The sequence below is a fragment of the Wolffia australiana genome, chromosome 1 (assembly GCF_029677425.1).
Source record: "Wolffia australiana isolate 7733 chromosome 1, ASM2967742v1".
In the NCBI taxonomy this organism is placed as follows: Eukaryota; Viridiplantae; Streptophyta; class Magnoliopsida; order Alismatales; family Araceae; genus Wolffia; species Wolffia australiana.
In genome coordinates, this window is record NC_135835.1 from 16,680,001 (window position 1) to 16,702,300 (window position 22,300).

Below are 22,300 nucleotides of genomic sequence, written 5' to 3' on the forward strand. Positions count from 1 at the left end.
TTTCTGTCTCTCTCTGTCAATCTTTCTCTCAATCTATCCCCATATCCATACAATCGGGGTATCTATCGTAACCTCTGCCTCTCAGTCTTTCTGTTGCTTTGTCTGTATGTATAATCAGTATCGCCGGTGAAATGCGCCCATGCACGTCTATCTATCTCTCTTCTCCGCTGTTCTCAAATTCCATTTATTTTCATCCTAGGAAATTTATACGATCAAACTGTATCCTTAAAGGAGTGCAAGAGATGAGAACTAAGCTATTTTTTGTGGGAAAAAGAGATAAGAATGCGACGAGCGTCTTCGATAAGAGGCCACCGACACTTCTACGTGTGAAACTATCTTCCAGATGTACAATTGAATTTCTAGAGAGAGATAGCGAGAGAGGAGAGAAGGCGGCTGCTAGAGTGGTATACCAGGTCAAAACCCACATTCCAGAACTCTTCTCGTACGACGTTCTTCGTCCCAACAGTACTTTACAAATGTTAAATGTCTCTCTTCTCGGAGAAGAGGATTGCACTGCTGACCTTAATAGGATACTGATTGTTTCTTCTGATATCTGATAACTGATATGAACGCCGTCTCTCTTGCTCTCTCTTTCTGGCCATCTTTCCATAAGGTGTCGCTTTCAATCTTAATCGTAGATGGGATAAAATAGCACCCGAGATGAATAAATTCGGCTTTGACGCTTTCCCTTGTGGCAAAGCCGGAAGAATATCAAATCCAGGCAGGTTTCCTCTCCAGGAAATCGTGAGCCTTCTTCGATATCTGATGGGCAACCTCTGCCTCGGCATGCCCTCCGACCTCCCCGCCGCCTCCTCTCATGCCCCCTCTGGTAATTCTCTCTCCGCTCTCTCTCTCTTCTCTCTCTACTGGTCTCTCTATCTCTCTCTACTGGTCTCTCAATCTCTCTCTACTGGTCTCTCAATCTCTCTCTACTGGTCTCTCAATCTCTCTCTACTGGTGTCTCTATCTCTCTCTACTGGTGTCTCAATCTCTCTCTACTGGTCTCTCTATCTCTCTCTACTGGTCTCTCTATCTCTCTCTACTGGTCTCTCTATCTCTCTCTACTGGTCTCTCTCTCTCTCTCTCTAGCTATCTATCTCTCTCTCTCTCTCTAGCTATCTATCTCTCTCTCTCTCTCTAGCTATCTATCTCTCTCTCTCGTTCTCTCGCTTTCTTGCTCACTCTCTCTCTCTCTCTCTCGCTCTCGCTCTTGCTCTCTCTCTCTTTCTATATATCTATCTCTCGCTCTCGCTCTCTATCTCTCTCTCAATCTATCTCTGTCTCTATCTCTCTCTCTCTTTCTATCTATCTATCTATCTATCTATCTCTCTATCAATCTATCTCCCGCTCTCTCGCTCTCTCGCTCTCGCCCTCTCTCTCTCTCTTTCTATCTATCTCTCGCCCTCTCTCTCTCTCTTTCTATCTATCTCTCGCCCTCTCTCGCTCTCGCTCTCGCTCTCTCTCTCTATCTATCTATCTATCTCTCTATCAATCTATCTCCCGCTCTCTCGCTCTCTCTCTCTCTCTCTCTCTCTCTCTCTCTCTCTCTCTCTCTCTCTCTCTCTCTCTCTCTCTCTCTCTCTCTATCTATCGCCCTCTCTCGCTCTCGCTCTCGCTCTCTCTCTCTCTATCTATCTATCTATCTATCTATCTCTCGTTCTCTCGCTCTCTCTGTTGTGAAGGTCGGTGTACTTGATCTCCATGCAGACCTCGAGTCAAAGTCCAAGAATTCATCATCAGGATTCAACTCTTCGGACAACGGGTCCTCGGTGAGCAATTTCAGCTCCCACGCGTCGTCGGCGCACCCGCCTCTAAGTCTCTCCCTGAAAGCCTTCACCCTCAACGATCTCAAGGCCGCTTCCAAGAACTTCCGCCCGGACAGCTTCCTCGGAGAAGGCGGTTTCGGCTGCGTCTACAAAGGCTGGATTGATGAAACTACTCTATTGCCTTCAAGACCAGGCGCCGGCATTATCGTCGCCATTAAAAAGCTCAAGCAGGAGAGCACTCAAGGCCACAAAGAATGGCTGGTTCGATTCCCTCTTCAAAAATCCTCTCAATCAGTCGAATTCTCAGTTGATCGTTCCCAAGTCTTGACGTTCTAACTTGCTGCCTTGGTGGGTCGTTCTTTAGTCTTGACGTTCAAGGCCGCAAAGAATTGCTGGTTTGATTCCCTCTTCAAAAATACTCTCAATCAGTCGAATTCTCAGTTGATCGTTCTCTAGTCTTGACGTTCTAACTTGCTGCATTGTTGGGTCGTCAAGCTGGTTCGATTCCCTCTTCAAAAAACCCTCAATCAATCTAATTCTCAATCGATCGTTCTCTAGTCTTGACGTTCTAAGTTGCTGCCTCGTTGGGTCGTCAAGCTGGTTCGATTCCCTCTTCAAAAAACCTCTCAATCAGTCTAATTCTCAATCGGTCGTTCTCTAGTCTTGAAGTTCTAATTTGCTGCCTTGTTGGGTCGTCACGCTGGTTCAATTCCCTCTTCAAAAAACCTCTCAATCAGTCAAATTCTTAATCGGTCGTTCTCTAGTCTTGACGTTCTAACTTGCTGTCTCGTTGGGTCGTCAGACGGAGGTCACTTACTTGGGCCAATTACGCCATGAAAACTTGGTGAAGCTTATTGGGTACTGTTCTGAAGACGAGAAAAAGCTTCTGGTCTATGAGTACATGCCCAGAGGCAGCCTGGAGAACCACCTCTTCAAGCGTACTGACTTTTCCCTTTAGTTTCTTCCCTTGGCCTTCATCTTCTTGCGTTGACTTGGGGGATACAGGGGGAGCACAGCCGATCTCTTGGGCGACACGTGTCAACATCGCAGTGGACGTCGCCCGGGGTCTCGCTTATATGCATAGCTTGGAGCCACAAGTCATTTACAGGGATCTCAAGGCATCCAACATTCTTCTTGGCGGGGTGAGTTCAATTTTGTTTAACCAAAGAGAGGATCTTGGGTCTTTACTAGACTGGATTGTTTGGTGTTCTTCAGGATTTCAATGCCAAGCTCTCGGACTTTGGGCTGGCGAGGAACGGGCCCGTCGGAGACAAGACCCATGTCTCGACCAGAATCATTGGCACGAGAGGCTATGCTGCGCCAGAGTACATTGCCACCGGTAAGCATAATTCAATAAAGATGAATCTTCATGTTACAAAGTCAATTCAGATTCAGATTCAGAACAGTACCAGGTCAGAAAACTATTATGTTTTAACATAAGATGTTATCAAATAAAGGTTTGAAGACAGATGGCAAACAGAAAGTAATTAAATCGAATCCATCATCAGTCATTCAATCCACCATCAAGTCCAATCAGTCATCAATCATCCAATCTACCATCAAATCCTATCCAATCCACCTCCTAAGGGAACGGAACTCTTCATGTCTGCGATTTTATCCTGTTCTGTCATGTTTCGGGGTGCCAGTGATTTACACTAGGTTTACACTAAAACAAAACTGCACTCTGTGAGGATTACAAAACAAACAGTCTTCCATCCCTTTGCATACATTCAATTTCAGTCTGTCATCTGCCCCCAAAGCTTATTCACCTGGGGGGGGATGATTATGATGACGACGAAATTGTCATCGTTATTCAAGCCTATACACAATATAGATGACAACGCCGGGTTTTTGGATGATAATGATGAGTTTCATCTCATGAGTCGAACTTCTTTCAGGGCACTTGTCGGCAAAGAGCGATGTGTACAGCTTCGGGGTGGTGCTGCTCGAATTGATGTCGGGGAAGAGGGCGCTGGAAGAGGAGAGAGGCCTGGAAGAGTTCCTGGTCGACTGGGCAGAGCCATTTCTGTCCGATCCGAGGAAAATGGTGAGGATCATGGACAGGAGGCTGGAGGGGCAGTACATGAAGAAGACTGCGTTGGCCATGGCCAATGTGGCCCAGCAGTGCCTGCGCGAGGATGCCAAGCTCAGGCCGTCCATGGCGGAGGTCCTCGTCTCCATGGTAGAGTTACAGGCAACGCAGAAGAGCTTGCCAGGGACTGTCGTGGAACAAAATCCTCCTCGAAAACTTTGTCACTAGAGTTGACTACTTGTGCGCTGCATGGGCGGTATATATGTTTGTTTTGGCCCTCAATATCATCTTCTCTGAGGAAAAATATTTGTAGGCGAAATTGAGCGCAAAATGTACTAGGAATGCCTAAATATCCGAGCTCTTGATGTGGGTTTTGTCCATGGAAAGAGAATTTCACTGTACATCAATATGGGAATTGTAGAGTTGAGAAAGGCTCATGGTTTTGACTTGGGTTTCTCGCCACCGGCCAGCTGTCTCTTTTCTTCTTCAACTTGCTCCATCAAAGCCTCCAGCTCAGCCTCGGATAAGCCATCTAGTCGCTTCTGCAAAACCCATGAAAATCACATCATTATCGAAATTAGAAGAAAATTAAGTGCAGCACACATCAAATAGGCCGTAGTGTAAAGTCAAATTGGGATGAAATGTGCAATAATTTGAGCAGATAAATCGCCTTGAAATAATTTTATTTATTTATTGTTCCAGCAATAAAAATAAACGAATTCTTCAGAGGCTGATGAGCTTAATCTCTAAAAAAGTACATTAATTTATTCTGACGGCAATGAAAATAAACACGTTATTCAGTTATGACTTTGATAAAAGATAAAAGTATGGCTAACTTAAATCCAGACGCAGATGCCCTCAATCTTCGCCAAAATACAATATTTTGAGCACGCATATTTCCCTCGATCTTGAAATAAATATTTTAAGTTAATTTCACGGCCACTAAAATAAATATGTCCTTCGGTTACGACATTGAAGTAACATTAAACTGTGCCTAATTTTATGCCCAGACGCACATGCATCAAAGTCAATTTATAAAAAATTGTACATGCCATGTCAAGAAAAAATTCAAAAGCTCACTATTCAAAAAACTAGGCATCAGGATTTTTTACAAAGAAGCGACAAAAACAAAATAATGTATTAGAAAAGTTTGTGGCAAATATCAGGGAAAGAAACAGACCTCCATGACTTTTCTCTCATAATCCCTCAGCTGCTGAGCATAGGTCATATCCTTGTTGGCCACTCTAAACATATATGTGGATATCCAACCCACCGTCATTCCCAGCACCACAATTAATTGAACGTAATTTCCAGCTAGCAGAGGATCAACCCCAATGTACTGCATCGAAAAAGATGACTTTTATTAATTGGGAGAAAGAATTCAGCATGAGATTCAGTAAAAGAAAGTAATACCTCAAGGCCGCTCTTTAGACCAACCCCTAGAACACACACCCCAACGCCAATCAGTAACACATCTTTTCTCGAATAGCCAAAAGATGCCTGAGCACAACAGATAAAAGATTTTCACCAAAAAATGATTTATGTTAACTACTTGATGTATCAACAAGAACAAGAACTGGGTTTTGAGTAAACATGATTAAACTGAAAAAATTTCAATTTTTAGAGTGTGGTGATCTAAAATCACATAAATTAAAAACAGGGGGGCATGCCTTTGAAGGCGGCTCAGGGGGAGACGGCAACTCAGACTGGTTCCCAGCTGAACCTTCACATCTGATTATCTCCAGGGAACGTCTCGGCGACCTAAAATCAGAAGTAGAACGTCCTGAAAAGGACAATCTCTTGGCTGCGCATTGCCTCAGGAAATTTTGGCTGCCTGTAAAGAAAAATCAGTCAAAAAAAAAGATTATGGTTAAGAAAAAAAGCTCTCTGAGGTACGGCCAGAGAGTAACCAAGTTTCAACCGAGAGCTTTAATTAATGGTAAAAGAATGATAATTCTAGGCCGAACCCATTTTTCTCTCAAAAACGAGAAATACCTCTCATCCAGAGGCACAATTCTTCCAATTATCTCACCAGAAGGAGTCGGTAAACTAATTTAGAATCTAACAGCAAGCAGAGAGCATGGCGCGCAGGATTCGGAGATAAAATTGATAGCTCAGAGACATCTAACAGAGCCATATTCAAGAGATGAGAAGCGATGGGGTTTACCTGAACAAATCAGAGGAAGAGAACCGGCAGATCCGTTAAATCGCCCGACGCCCGGATTATCAAAAAAGGCAAAGGCCGGAGTCTGAACAGAGCATCGCATGGCCATGGCAATCGGAGAGTTGGGTTCTACCGCAGCAAAGGTTGAGGCCTCTGGCTAGTTGGGTTCTCCTCGATTTTTGTTATCCGACGAAGAACAATGGAGAAAAATCATAGCTTTCTTGTGGCCCCCGACTGCTCGAGGGGGCCCTCTAACAAAATCTACCTTCTCGATTCTGCTCTCTTTTGGACTATAATGGGCTTGAATGGGCTGAATGGAGGCCTCAAATTGGAATTTTTCTTCTTTTTTTCTTCTTTTTTTTCTACTTTTTTCCCAGTTGCCATTTTTTAAAAGATTTTTCGTTAACAATCCAGCAAAGTGCTAACTAGTGTTTGCCCTCTGGCATCCATCCTGATGTCCTAGAAAATGGATGGTTTCAGATGCCGATATTCAATGTCGGTCTGGATATTGGCATTGTAACAGGTATCGGATAACTGGATGGATATCACTATCTTGGGGCACAAGCACGTGTTGATATCGGATATTACGTATTAGATGTCAGAAATCAGATATCCAATATCATGGTGTGTTAAAGTTCTTAAATTGGAAGAAGGGCCCCTTACTTTGCAGCATTAATATTTGGTGATGACATTTGGGTATTGCGATTAAAAGGCCTCCTTTTTTAATTACTTAGAGAATTATAGGTGACAAATGGTCATTATGAGAAACCTAAAAGATTAGAAAAAAATGTTAAATTAGAGTCATAAATAACATACAAAAAAAAGCAGGACCAGCTATTTAGATATCATCTTGATGTACAACATCAAAAGTGATATAAGCTATCTAATGTAATCAAACTACGACTTTGAACAAAATTTAATCATGTTCAGCATTGAAATTTTTATTCTCATCACCATTGTCATCCAATCAATTGGTCGAGGGATTGGACACTAATTGCAGAAGAGGAATCGGTCAACTCATCAGGCCCTGACCTGATGACTACAAATTCATGTATTGTCCTGATGTAGCCTAGAAGCTCATTTTTTGAGGCCCATCGGCAACTTGTGGCCCAAGAAGGAGATTCTTCTAGAACTGACAGGATCTACAGAAAATTACTCAAGCCCCTCAAAATCCTCTGATGGGATTTTCTCTGAAAAGATCTTCTGACAGGATTTTCTCTAACACAATTTTCTCTGATAGGATTTTCTCTAACAAGATTTTCTCTGACAGAATCTTTTGACAAAATCCTCTCACAGATTCTTCTTCTTCCAAGATCTCAGATCTAACTTGTCAGATCTGCATATCTTCTGTTTTGTCCCATCTGGATTTTCTCAAGCCACACAAATATCTCCTGACAGCTTCTACAGTCCCCAGAATCTGCAGGCGATCTCTACTCAAGCCTATTAGACTGCTTATCCTCTGTGCTATCTTGTCAGAATTTTATTTCTCAATGTTTTGACTTGTCTTGTCATGGGTATAGTCATTATTGAAGACTCTGCACTTGTTGTGGCCTATATAAAGCCCCCATGTAACCCTGAATGAGTATTATTTAAATCTATTGTCTTGTTGAAACTGTTGTTTCTCCTCTGAGAGTGTTCTCTTTGATAGAGAGCGATTAGCTGCTTGTGGATTCAAGCAAACCCCTTGTGGACTCAAAGGTCGGAGAAGCTAGTTCTGTGTATTCAGAACTTGGCTCCTTCCAGTAGTGCAAGGCTTGTGGATTCAAGTCTTGTTCCTACACCATTCGTGTACTAAGGCTGCGTCATGTTCCCACCTAATCACATCATATACTTTTTCTGTAAAAATTGGTTACAGGGGAAGAAGATGATATCTGGAAAAAGTGGTAACAATATCTGGAATTGACAAACAAATGGAGGCGTGAGGAGAAAAATGACTTCAGAATTTTGACCAGAAGTTGGCTTTGATTATGATGTGAATGTCATGAAAATTCAATTCTGGTCAGAGTCAAATTATGATAAAATCTATATTCTTCTCAATATTCCACTATGTTCAGATTTTTAACTCTAATCAAAGTCTAACTTTAAGAATGAACATAGAAAAATTTTCATCACATCTAAATTTATGTAGGATTAAAATTCTAATCAGGTGTGTAATATAATCATGATCTGGAATAAATAAAATATGATGATCAATATTCAAATTTTATCAGAATGGGAATGTGATTTGATCAGAGTCAAATTCTGATAAGAAGCATAATTTAACAGGATGTGATATCCTTATCTGGTATTTGTGATCTCGTGCATGTCTCCTAGCATTACCATCGGAAAAGCAGTTGTTCTGTTAGAGCATTCGTCCAATAGTATCAGTAGTTCTCTTCTGATTTTTAAATATAAGGGAAACGTTTTGCTCATCATCCTGAACTATGAAGACACTGAGATGAGTCTGTTGATCTACACGAGTCTATTGATCTAACTCAAAAGGTGTTGGTGTGGGAATACAAAAGAGGCATCAAAAAGATGATATTGTTTTCTCCTTTGTTCTAGTATCAGGCATTGACCCCTTAATAGTGTTTTCACTGCTATAGCATGTCTTTCCCTTGATAGCTCTACATATTGTGAAAGCTATGTCTACACAAAAAAACGGACATGGTATATGGATGATTGGTCCTCTTTTAGTGAGTGTGTGACCTCATACAAGGTACAACATGTCACAAATAGCCAAATTTTGTGACTTTCTGATGTTATCCTTAGAGATGTAGAATCATGTGAGTAAGTGGTAGAGTTCTCTCAAATGCTTATGTTTGATCTTGGTAATCTTTGTTTTAAACCGTTGTAATGATCTCATAATTTATGGTGTGAGCTGATTTCGAAATATCTCCATAGGAAATGGTGATCAGGAATTAAATATTCTTTAAATGGTCATTAAGGAGGTGTGACATAGTTTATGAAGGGCTAGGTTATGCTTAAGAGGGGGGAATCATGCTTTAAATTCTTTTTATTTAAGTATATACCTAGAAATGTGATCTTATACCTATCCACTGTAGTAGGTTTCAAGGAGATTGACACAAGGATTTCGATACAGGTTTCAGGCTATTAATTTACTCATGACACAGGGATATCCAGCCTATAGTTCTTAAAGATCCTAACCCGAGCTTAATGCCGCTTCAGAAAAAAACACTTGGTAAAAGGGAATACAAATGATAGAAAATATAAATAAAAAATAGGTGAACAATTTAATATCATTGGCCTCTGTAGTGCTGTCAGATGTGTGAGCTTTCCACCTCTTTTGACCACACAGGACCTCTTTCCTTTGCCCACTTGGCCTAGTCTAGAAGGTTTCCACACCCGACAAAACTTTCTTAAGGATTCAAGTGATGATATAATCAAATGAAACTCACAAAGATAATATATGTGCGAAAAATATAAAACTCAGAATGATTTTCAAGTGCAAATCGCAAGTATATGAAAGATCATACATATGTGAGATGATTAAATAATACAATTCAACCCTTGCCTTTCACTTCAATTCGTTAAATTTTCCTCTAATCCAACTCTTCAAGTTATCCAAGTCTTTAAGATCTTATTTTACTCTTCTTTTCTATCATTTTAATATGTGCCCCTGCCTCGAATGGGTTCCATTCAAACCAAAGTGAGTAAATTCTTCTAATGAGTCAAGCCTACTAAGAATGATTGAATATAGATCTCAATAAGAGCCACTTGGGATAAGCGAGACTAAGAATATTTAATATAAGGCCCCCTAAAGATCACTCTTGGTAAATCCCTCTAAGCTTAATTTTAGAATGTCCCAATAAGAATAAGGTCCATGATATATCACTTATAGCATGGCTCACTAAGTTTTAAGTGTATTAAAGATCAGTTAGATAATGATCCACCAAGATTCAAGTCCACTAAAGAACACTTATAGAATGACCCACTAAAAATCCACATTTATCTATATCGACATTCAATAGCCTCTCCCTCTTTCTCTCTTAATCAACCTTTAATTCACTCACTCCGTGATCCATATCAAACAACCTTCTATTTCAATCATTAATCCATGGTTTGCTCTCTCTCTCTCTCTCTCTCTCTCTCTCTCTCTCTCTCTCTCTCTCTCTCTCTCTCTCTCTCTCTCTCTCTCTCTCTCTCTCTCTCTCTCTCTCTCTCTCTCTCTCTCTCTCTCTCTTTCTCTCTCTCTCTCTCTCTCTCTCTCTCTCTCTCTCTTTCTCTTTCTCTTTCTCTCTCCCTCTCTCTCTCTTTCTCTTTCTCTTTCTCTTTCTCTTTCTCTCTCCCTCTCTCTCTCCCTCTCTCTCTCTCTCTCTCTCTCTCTCTCTCTCTCTCTCTCTCTCTCTCTCTCTCTCTCTCTCTCTCTCTCTCTCTCTCTCTCTCGCTCCCTCTATTTCAATCATTAAACCTCTCGCCCTTTTATTTAATTTTTCATCATCTATCTATCATTTTTAGTCATCTCTCTAATCTTTCAAAATCCCTCCTTTGTCTTTTCTAATTCATCTTTTCAATATATCCCCCTCTTCACAACTTTATCCTCTCTCTCTCAATTTCTCTCCCAATGTCCTTCTCACTCCTCAAATTTATTTATCTCTGATCAATGAAACTGAAAATAGAAAAGAGGGATGACCCATTCACCTCCACTTGGAGTGAGTTCCATGCTAACCTCTTTTCCTTCCCTTTTCCTCATCCACATCAAGCCTCCTCAATGAATGGGTTTCAATAAAGGCATGAAAAAAGGTTTTGTGTACACTAGAATGGAAGTATGGACGAGCCTTGAATGTGTCCTTTAAGAACTTCAATATCTCTCCATGATGGCCTCAAAAGATCCTCACTTCTATCACAAAGGTGATTGCTTGAAGAATTAGCTATTTTTTTGTTTTTCTTTTCCTCTGGTGTAATGTTTTCAACATTTTATAGGTGATGGCGCCTTGAGATCAGGTTTGGGACTTGGGAAAGGTACCCTAATTCATCCCATAAGAAGCATTAAATAGGACATTTATTTTTGTGAGAGAGAACGATGAACACCAAAGCATTAATGTTTATTTTAATGACCCAAGATTGCATAAAATTAATTAATGTTTTAAAGATGTGTTTTCACTTTTTCCCTTAAGTACCTTTCTCTTTCAAAATTCCTTACTAGGTTTGTGGGGCATTTAGAACATGTCCAGGAGAAACCTATGATATGTTCCCTCTGCTTTCATGAATGCCGCATCACTATAAAAGTTAATTAAAAATTAGATAATATATATAATCGCATCGGATCCGGTCAAAGATTAGAGTCCTATCTCTTGATCCTCTCTATCCATCAGAAAACTTATCAATAAAATATGATATAATTTTCTCCTGAAACTTTATTTAATAGATAAATTTTTTCCTGCATTCTGTAATATTATTCGCATAGCATACATCAACTTTTTTATTATTTTCCTAGAGAAAATAATCATTTAAATCTCTAAAAACAAACTGATTTGTGAATCTGTCTTATTTAGATATCTATATACATGATTGATGTTATGCAAAAATTAAGCCATATTTTAATCTGAAATTAGCTTTGGAAATTTTTTTACAATTTTGTGTACCTGGAATATTTTCTAAGGTACCAAATCAGAAATTTACCTGAAATTTTATACTGTTGTAGAAATTCGAATCGCTATCTTTTTGAAAATTGGTCTTCAATATTGATTCAAATTTGTATTGGAATTTGAGATCTTTGAATCATTTCTGAAATATCTTTCATTTAACTTGCCACACTATAAAAAATTGCTTCTAATTAAAATTTTTGAAAAGAGAATCATCTATTTATTAAAAATAGTTAGTGGCAGAAAGTTTTTCCTCAATTAAGTTGTCATGTTCTAGGAGAAACATTTTGACATGTCATAGGATAAAATTAAGATAGTTATATCAATGTACTACAATACTAACATTTCATGTTAAAGCATCAAGGTTGGAGAGACTTATCTAGGATAGTATAGACCGAATATTGGATATGTATGATCTTCAGAGACATGTTAACATTCTCCAGAAGAAAGGAGCAGTTAAAGGTTCTTGTGGAGACAACTCAAGGGAAGAGTTGAAGATGTCTCTATTGGTGGGATATTTAGATAGCATTGTGGGACAAGAGTGTGATATGTAACTTAGACAAACTATTGGCTTTAAGCTATAGATCATCCTGTGTAAAACTGACTCTTTTGGCTCTATTACAGAACCAAAAAAGTTGGTTCCCAAACTAGGGTTAAAGTTGTCTCAAAGTGAGAAGAGTAGTTATTGCTAAACCAGGAATCTAAAAATTCAATGTAGCAAAAGAAAGCAGGTAATATTTTAAAACGCCAATTTAACCCGTGTTCACGGTATTTCATCATCACTTGCTTTGTTAGAGGGCTTTGTATTGACTGCAACTTAAGAGTCCTAGCTGAGATATATTAATAGGCAGAAAAATGGTTGAGTTTTTAAATATTTGATCACCCGCCCTTGGATTCCAAGGAGATTGACTCTAGGAAGAAGAGTCATTTCACCCTTGTCTAGGGTAGTGGTGAAGGATGACGTGATAAATTTTTCTGTAATTCCATGAATTATATGTAAATTTATGTGTTAAAAAAAGACTAACATGTTATTAACTATAATATTTTGATATTTCTGGATATCATCACGAACATCACTTTTTATGCATTTTTGGAATTTGTAACTAGCCATAATTGACTTAAATGTAAAGTATTTATAGAAATTAGAATTGTGATGGTGTTTAATGGGTTAAAGCATCTCATATGATATTTATAGCTATGTCTTTGAGATAATGTTCCAAACTGGAATTTGACTATTCAGGGTCAATCATTTCCAAAACATAATCTTAGTCAACTAATTTTACTGATCAAAGATATTCTAATGGATCCAAGCAAAGGGAATTTCTTCAAGAAATTAGTGTAGAGTTGCACCACTCAATTTTTAGGTCCAATTTGAATGTTTGATTTGTTGACCTTATTTACAAAGTCAGATATCTCAATTTCATTCATTAAGTCAAAATGGTATTTCAAGATGCTCAAATTTAGATCTACTTTGATCTAGGTGAATACATGCCCAAAGAGTTTTTAGCTTCCCAATCTCAGGTTGACCATGGATTGACCTCATTTTTTATCATTTCTCGGCCTCCTAGTTATTTTCTATAACTAGAAAGGAAAGTAAGAAAATAAAAATCAAATTTACTAACTCAATGACACTTGCTCCATGGCAATAGTGCCAAATGATATAGCAGAGATTGGAGTGAAATAATTCTATTAAGCTTCTGATTATCCAATCATAGAGCAAGTAAGGTTTCAATCCACATGAAGCAAGTATTGAGAAGTAAATTTTAAGTTTAATTTATCAGTGGGATTTTTACTTATGTTTTTAATGATTAAATATTTTAATGAAGTATATTTATTCAAAATTAATTCAATAAATATACTCAAACCATCAGCAACCTCTTCTCACATTCCCCCTCAAGCTAGAGCGTAGATGTCATATAGCCCCATCTTGCTTGAGAAGGTGTCATAGGATGTCACACTTAGCCCTTTAGTAAATATATCTGCAAGTTGATCTGCAGACGCCACATACGGTGTGGAAATAAATCCTGCGACAATACGGTGGTGAATCACATGACAATCAATTTTGATATGGTTTGTAAGCATAGAAAAGGTCTGGTTGTTGGCAATGAACATGGCTGCCTGATTGTCACACATCATCGGCATAGCTTCTTTAACCAGAAAACTCAGTTCACATTAGAAGTTGCATACCCATAGCATCTCGGAAGACATTTCTGCCATTTCTCAAAATTCTTCCCCGACACTGGATATCTATGGGACAGATTGCTTGTGACTTCGCCAAATTACGAGATTACCACCCATGTACACGCAATAGCTAGTTGTAGCCTTGCGGTCCTGCCAATCGCCAGAAAACCCGGCATCAGAGTACCTGATGACCTGTAGATGACCATGACGTCGGAAGATAAGTCCTCGTCCTGGGGCATATTTAAGATATGCAACCAGACGTAGAGTAGCCTCCCAATGAACCTCTCGAGAGGTATGCATAAACTGGCTCAGAACATTTACGGTGAAAGAGATGTCAGGCTGAGTCAGCGTAGCATAGATAAGCTTCCCAACCAGGCGTTGATACCGTTTGGATGGGTATAAAGTAGAGATGTAGTACTCCAAAGCTGAGGCTTGCTATCCATCAAAGATGCATATGGCTTGCATCCAGATAGATCAGCTTCTTGCAAAATATCAAGTATATATTGTCAAGATGCTGATGCAGGAAGGTCTTGATTTGCTGAATGCCCGCATGATCACTGCCTGTGATGATCATGTCATCCTCATACACGACGAGAATAATACAGCCAACTGAGGCAGTCTTGCGGAAGACAGTGGGCTCCACATCACAAGCCACCAGTTTACACGTCGAGATGAGTTCACTGAACTTCTCAAACCACAACCACAGACTTGGTGAAGCAGACATGCCTTATCATGTTCCCCCTCAACCGAAAAATCAGGAGGTTGATCCATATAGAAACATTCAGAGAGATCGCCAAATAGGAATGCATTGGAGACGTCAAGTTGGTGCAGTTGCCAGTCATGGTTGACCACCATGGAAAGAAGAATACTGATAGAATTCCGCTGAACCACTGGAGAGAAGGTTTCCTCATAGTTGATGCCATGAACCTGCGAGAAACCCCGAGCAACCAACCATGCTTTGTACCGATAAAAAGTGCCATCAGGATTTTACTTAAGGGTGAACACCCAGTGACAACTGACAACATTTGTAGAGGTCAATCGATCGACGAGCTCCCACGTACCCCGACGAACAAGAGCCGAATACTCTTCATCCATAGCAGTTTTCTAGTGGGGAATCAATAATGCGGCCTCAGGAGATGAAGGAATAGATTTCTCAGCCTAGGCCACAGCGAATGCCCGATAAGGAGCAGACAGTCTGGCATATGAGGCCACATTAGAGTATGGATGTAGAGTACAAGAGCATGTACCTTTCCGAAGAGCGATCACAAGATGAAGATCATTGGAAGGCGGACTAGAGGAGGAGCAGATTGGTCTTCAGTAGGGAGCTCAGGGAAGGATGAGCTAGGAGCCGAAAGGAGAGGAAGTGATGGGGGACCATCCATCTTCGAAGACCCCGTTGAACCAGTTCATCGAGCGAGAGCTCATGCATGAGACTCACCCTTCGGAGTACCCGGCCTCGTCAACGGCCACAAAGGTTTGACGCTATCTTTCCTTATGTTTTCTTTGTTTAAAAGGCTTTGTATTTCGGTTGCGTATGTGTGTGTTTTCTTTATTCCCACGTATTTGGACCGCTGTATGGACCGACACATTTACGCGTGTGTGAGTCCATGTGTTGGCGTGTTAGTAGGTTTCTCTCTTCTATTGGGGAGCCCCAATTACTCTTAATTGGGCCTTCTCCCCTTTATTTTTAAGGGGAGGCCCATAATTGCCCCTATAAAAGGTGGGGCCTGCCCATAGGAAGAGAGAAGAGAAGAAAATATTGAAAATGTGCTTTTTTAGTGATTATTCTGTATTTTTTAGGGTTTTTTAATTTTCATCATATGTATGAAAATGCCACTATAAAGTTAAGAGAGAGAAAAAATCCTTGGGTTCGCCAAAAACTGCCGCCGTCTTTGCCAAAAACTGCTGGCGCTGCCACCTTCGCCGGAGATCTAGACCCCGATCTTGAGGCTGCCTAGCGCGGCCCGCGGCCGCCTAGCGCAGCCCGCGGCCGCCTAGCGCAGCCCGCGGCCGCCTAGAGCCGCCACCAGCTACACAGGCCGCCAGCGGCCGCCCAGGCCCACCGCGACCGCCGACCCTAGGCCGCCACACCCACGGCCGACCTGAGAACGATGCCCCCCTCCCCGCGGCCGACTCGAGGCCACCGCACCCCGCGGCCGACCTCAGGCTACTACGACCCATGGCCGATCGGAGGCCGCTACGACCCGTGACCGACCAAAGGCTACCGCACCCCACCGCCGACCTGAGGCTGTTGCGCCCCGCCTCGGCCAAACTGAGGCTGCCAACCCGCCGCCCCCACCACTGACTGGTGGCCATCTCCTCACTGCCCACTAGAGGCCGTAGCCCCACGACTGACCTGAGGCCGCCCTCCCCAAGGCTGCCCCTCGACTGTCCTGCTGCCATTCTCTCGGTCGGCCCTAGCCAACCTTGCGGCCGCCCCACGGTCTCCCTTTGGATGCCCCGCGGCCACGCCTAGGCCACCCACGTGGCCGCCCCTTCGGTCTCCTCCCTTGACCGCCTTGCGACCAACCCTGTTATCTCTTCGACCGCCCCTCAACTGCCATGCGGTCGCCCCTCGCCCACCTCCGTGTCCACTCCTCGACTGCCTCAGCATCCAGCCTCGGCTAACCGTGGTGTAGGGTTCGCCCGTCCCAATATCCGTCCGATATCCGATATCGGACAACCGATATCCGATATCCGGACTAAAGAGGGACGGTATAGGATCTCGGATATCGGATATCGGCCGATATCCGTCCCTCAGGTGGTGGACGGATATCGATATCAGATATCGGAGGGGTAGGGACGTGGCGGATCTCGGATGCCGGATATCGATTTTCGATATCCAGATATCGGTTTTCGATATCCGGATATCGAAAATCGATATCCGGTGAATTCTTTGTACAGTTTTTGCTATCCCATACCGGAAACTTTTAAATTCCGGGAGAGTATAAGTACGGGCGGCCCATTTTTTAATTGAAACGCATTTGAGCCGCCCCGTGGCCCATTAATAACGATGTTAACATTTCAAAACGACCTTAAGGAGTGTGGTTGTAATTGATAGAAATAATAATAAAATTGTATTAATTGAATCAAAAAGTAAATACAATTTTCATTTACGTGAACAAACTCACGTGTTGTAGTTAGTGTATTTGGCAGTGTAGATGTAGATAACAGAAATATTTATTAACGTGTTGTACTGAACAGAAACAGTAAAAAATATTAATAAATTTTTTTAATTGAATTAAGAAGTAAGAACAATTTTTATTTTTAAGTGAACAGAATTACGTGATGTAGTTAATAAAAATATTAATAAATATTTGTTAATTGAATTAAGAAGTAAAAACAATTTTTATTTTAAGCTAACAGAATTAAGGGTTGTAGTTAATAAAAATACTAAAAATTTTAATGTTATCTTGGGAAAATTCATGGCATTTGATATTTAGTTAGTGGAATTAATAAATTAATGGATTTTTCACTTTAAGAGAAGTAAGTCACGTGTTGTAGTTAGTGTATTTGGCAGTGTAGATGTAGATAACAAAAAAATTTATTAACGTGTTGTACTGAACAGAAACAGTAAAAAATATTAATAAATTTTTTTTAATTGAATTAAGAAGTAAGAACAATTTTTATTTTAAGTGAACAGAATTACGTGATGTAGTTAATAAAAATATTAATAAATATTTGTTAATTGATTTAAGAAGTAAAAACAATTTTTATTTTAAGCTAACAGAATTACGGGTTGTAGTTAATAAAAATAATAATAAATTTGTGTTAACTGAATTAAAGAGTAAATACAAATTTCATTTACGTGAACAAAGTCCCGTGTTGTAGTTAGTGTATTTGGGAGCATAGATGTAGGTAACAAAAATATTAACTAACGTGTTGTAGTTATCAGAAACAGTAAAAAATAGTAATAAATAATTTTTAATTGAATTAAGAAGTGAACACAATTTTTATTTTAAGTGAACAGAATTACGTGATGTATTTCATAAAAATAATAATAAATTTGAGTTAACTGAATTAAAGAGTAAATACAAATTTCATTTACGTGAACAAAGTCCCGTGTTGTAGTTAGTGTATTTGGGAGCGTAGTCAGTGTATTTGGGAGCGTAGTTAGTGTATTTGGGAGCGTAGAAGTCACGTGTTGTAGTTAGTGTATTGAGGAGTGCAGATTTAGTTATTAAGAGTAATGAACATATTAAGTTAATTGAGTTTATGGTGTTTCATACATAGTTAATTGAATTAAGAACTGGAAACGATTTTCATTTCAAGCGAACATACTCATGGGTTGTAGTTAATTTTCATTTATGGCGTTTGATAGTTAGTGAATGGAATGAAGAAATTAATGGCAAGTGCATTCAACTGTATTGTAGTAGTAAATTCAGGATATTTAATTACATGACTGGCCAGTGCATTAAAACTCTACTAATACAAAAGACACCATACAGTAGTGTTCCCCAGTATCCGGTTTTCCGATATTCGGTCAAAAAATTTACGGGTATGCTATGAATGCAGCCCTGTCAAAAAATCATAAGCCCAACGTCTCTGTCAAAGATTTCTGCTCACCTGATCGTCACCTGCGTTGCATAAGAGAAGTGATAAGTAGTGATAAATATGTATAAATAACATTTGGTTGAGTTATGTGACGTGTACCTCGAGAACAGCTAACCCCACCATCTTCGTCGTCCTCAATATCCTCGTCTAGCTCGACGTCATTGTACCAACGTTTGTTGTCCGCACGGAGCCAACACTTCACGGTGATGAGTGTTTCAATGCTTATCAGCGAGAGACGGGAACGCTTGTACGTGACAATAGCGTTGCCAACCGAGAACATGCGCTCGGCGGGGCGCTCGGCGGGGCGCTCGTCGCACATACGGATAACAAGTCCCTCGCGACGGCTGCAAGCAAGGGGAAACGCTTCACCCCCGTCGTTGCCCACCAAGATAGTGGAGTGTAGACACCCTCGTTCGGCACAGTCTCCGCAAGGAACTGGTCGAACTCATCCCAGGCCGACCGCGTTGTCAACGATGCCGGTTCCACGTGTCGCATAGTGGTGCTAAGCCACCCAACCAACTCTGCACCTCCTCGCCGCCCCCTCTGAGCGGCCATTCTCGGAACACGGCTCGACCTGTCACCGGGCAACAACGACTATACGTACGCGATAGTCGCCTCTCGAACCCCCGGGCGGAGCATTGACCCTTTGTGGATTGGGTCCATCAACGATGCGGTAGTGATCGCCTCATTCGCCCACAATATCTCCGCGTACTGTTTAAGTTTGGAAAGCATCGCTCTACACGCCTGTGCCATATTCGACCGATCTCCTTCGTGCAAACGTCAAACAGATGTGAAGAATGTGCCGTCTTCAATTTGCTCGACCACTTCCTCCATGTGAACCCTCAGGCCGTCTATGAGATGTAGGACATCGCAGATCGCTAGCATCACGGACTTGCAAACGTGGTCTGTGGATACGGCAAAACGGCCAAGGATGCGACAAAATTGTCCGACCAATTCCCACTCGTCCTTCGACAGCTTCGAGGACGTCGCCTTCCGGCCGAAAGCCGTCGAGACTTCATCCAGCACATCACGCTTCTCTACGGCGGCCGCCAGCAAATCGTACGTGCTATTCCATCGGGTGGGGCAGTCTAGGACAACCATGTTGGTGTCCTCAACTTCGGGGTTGTCTTCACATGCTTGGGTGTATAGTTCTCTTCGTTGCGTAGAGCTTCGAATACTCCGCACTAAGTTGCGTACCTTCGCAACTGCATCACCCAGACATAATGGCTTGCGCGGCCCGTCAATCTCATCGGATACTGAGTAGACATCTACGAGTTCATTGTCCTGGTCGTTGTCATACTGATCTGCGGTCATCATCACATCGCCTTCTTCAGGTTCCACGCTCTGGGCCGAAGGAATGCTGAAGCTTTTCAACGCCGCTTGCACGACAATGTTTAAAATATGTGCGACACAAGGGACGTGCCTCTTGGCAGTAAACGTCGGGTTCACGCTCCTGACCTTCCTTGCCAACAAAGCCAACATCTTCTTGTTCGCCGTCGCATTGTCCGTAGTAACAGCATAGACCTGCATAATTACGTTAGACAAGAAAACTAGCAAGCTCTACTAGTAGAACGATCAACACGCTGAGTTCTGACCTTTGTCCGCAAACAAAACTCATCTTGTGCTTGGAGAACAATGGACACCATGTTCCCCCCGTCGTGCTTGCCAACGATTTCACGGATGGCAAGAACCCGTTCTCTGTACGTCCACATGTCGTCCACCCAGTGGACGGTGATGCCTAGCAACCCGGTCCCGTTGTCCGCAGTCCACGCGTCTACGGTTAGTGATACTCGGGCCACGGTCTCCCAAAGCTTCCTCACACCAATCTTCATTTGGTCGTGCATTTGGATGGTCCACCTCTTTATGACCTTCGCACTTGGAGGATCCAGGTCTATAAGCGTAGCATACCGCCACATATCCTTGAATGCGACGTTGTCAACGATGCTCCATGGAGAATCTGTCAGGCATACGAACTGCGCAATGAAGTTCTTTGTCTCGTCTGGGGTGTGCCCTCTGATCGGCCCCCGTCGGCTTGGTTCTCCCTGTTGCTGCTCTGCATTCTGTCGGTGATGCGTGTCTGACCACGTTCTTCAGGGACTTCGTCCTTCAGTTCAGCATGACGATCTGGATGGCATGATTTGAAGTGGCGCCAAAACACATTTGTGCTTCTGTCTGCCTGCCTCTTAATGGGTCTCCTCTTACAGTGCGGGTTCAACTCCCGGCACAGTAAGCATATATAGTATCCATCTTCTGTCAGCTCGAAATAGTCGATGATGAGGGAACGATTCGTACAAGGCCGACTCTGTACGACACGGGAAGTTCCCTCCTCTGTACGTTCGGGACGTACGACTCCTGACCCAGCTCTTTCTTGGGCTGGGTCACCGCCTCCAGTTGGATTCATCTTTCTGCACAAATTCAAGTTATCCTACATGTTTTGGACCAATTAAATTCAAATCTAGATACATTAATAATCAATCGAAACAGTGGAAGTACAGAAAACTTGGCATAATCAAAATCACGACCTCCATCTTCATCATCGTAATTAACATATTCCCCACAATTTTGACGTTTGTTTTCAGAATCGTGAAGTGATAAAATATGCATGAAAAGTAGATCTAAGTTAACCATAAAAATCACATTGCCTAGACTGACACCTAAACACCAAATCAACAATAAAATCCATAGTGTAATAAAGGATTTTAGGTGAAGAAATACCGTTGAAGAGCTCTTCTTCAGTTGTAATAATGCCCATATGTGGGTCTTCTACTCTTCCGGTCCTCAATCAGAAAAACTCGTCTTCAATTAAGAGAGGGAGAAGAAAAAATGGAGTTATGAAATTGAGAGAGGGGGAAGAAAAATAGAGATTTAAAATTGCGGGAGGGAGAACAAAATTGGAGTTATGAAATTGAGGGAGGGAGAAGAAAAATGGAGTTATGAAATTAATAGATGGAGAAGTAAAATGGAGATATAAATTTAAGGGAGGGAGAAGAGAAATAGAGATATGAAACTGAGAGAGAGAGAAGAGAAATAGAGATATGAAATTGAGGGAGGGAGAAGAAAAATGGAGTTCTAAAATTAATAAATGGAGAAGTAAAATGGAGATATGAATTTGAGAGAGGGAGAAGAGAAATAGAGATATGAAATTGAGAGAGGGAGAGCAGTAATAGAGTTATGAAATTAAGAGATGGGGAAAAAAATAGTGATATGATATTGAAAGAGGAAGAAGTAAACTAGAGATATGAAATTGAGACAGGGAGAAGAGAAATGGAGTTATAAAATTGAGGGAGGGAGAAGAAAAATGGAGTTATGAAATTAGTAGATGGAGAAGTTTAATAGAGATATGAAATTGAGAGAGGGAGAAGAGAAATAGAGATATGAAATTGAGAGAGGGAGAGGAGTAATAGAGTTATGAAATTAAGAGATGGGGGAAAAAATAGTGATATGATATTGAAAGAGGAAGAAGTAAAATAGAGATATGAAATTGAGAGAGGGAGAGGAGAAATGGAGTTATAAAATTGAGGGAGGGAGAAGGAAAATGAAGTTATGAAATTAATAAATGGAGAAGTTAAATGGATGATAACACCCTAATTTCGGTCTTTATTTCATGTTATTAGCATGATTTATGCATTTAAAAGGCTTAAAATTGGGTTGTTATCATATATTTACACGAAAATAATGCTTCCAAGTAATTTCTGATTTTTCCCTAATTTTCTGTTAATTATATGAATTTGTAAGGATTTATTGAAGCTCGAAATAATTATTTTTGGATGAAAACGGCACATTAAAAAGTTTATTTTGACATTTATCAACATGGGAATTAATCAGGGAATTTTCTAGAATTTTCTAGAATTTTTTACGAATTTTTAGGAATTTTCTGGGATTTATTTCAAGAAGAAATGCATTTATTCTATTAAAAAGGGCATATTTATAAGAGAAAAAAATGTATTTATGCAATTTCTAGACTTTTCGGGGCCTTTTTGCAACGTTTCGTTGCAAAAAGACCCTGAAAACAGCTCTC

The 22,300-nt window shown here is 41.0% G+C and overlaps 3 protein-coding genes across 3 annotated transcripts; 1 reads left to right on the top strand and 2 right to left on the bottom strand.

Moving 5' to 3' along the window:
- Positions 1–645: 645 nt before the first annotated feature.
- On the top strand, positions 646–4,246 carry LOC144708629 (putative serine/threonine-protein kinase PBL18). The gene is made up of 6 exons (XM_078582042.1): positions 646–829; positions 1,708–2,027; positions 2,569–2,704; positions 2,772–2,908; positions 2,982–3,105; positions 3,665–4,246. Exons 1-6 carry the CDS (start codon positions 661–663, stop codon positions 4,024–4,026), a joined length of 1,248 nt encoding a protein of 415 aa, XP_078438168.1. The 5' UTR covers positions 646–660; the 3' UTR covers positions 4,027–4,246.
- LOC144708636 (uncharacterized) lies at positions 4,132–6,180 on the bottom strand. The gene is made up of 5 exons (XM_078582053.1): positions 5,966–6,180; positions 5,469–5,632; positions 5,212–5,298; positions 4,979–5,137; positions 4,132–4,340 (listed from the first exon to the last, which is right to left on the bottom strand). The coding sequence occupies exons 1-5, from the start codon at positions 6,069–6,071 to the stop codon at positions 4,233–4,235; spliced, it is 624 nt and encodes a 207-aa protein (XP_078438179.1). The 5' UTR covers positions 6,072–6,180; the 3' UTR covers positions 4,132–4,232.
- A 12,882-nt stretch (positions 6,181–19,062) lies between these two features.
- On the bottom strand, positions 19,063–20,114 carry LOC144704356 (putative transcriptional regulator tpeD). The gene is made up of 3 exons (XM_078576799.1): positions 19,878–20,114; positions 19,706–19,806; positions 19,063–19,642 (listed from the first exon to the last, which is right to left on the bottom strand). Exons 1-3 carry the CDS (start codon positions 20,112–20,114, stop codon positions 19,063–19,065), a joined length of 918 nt encoding a protein of 305 aa, XP_078432925.1.
- Between the last annotated feature and the right edge of the window lie 2,186 nt (positions 20,115–22,300).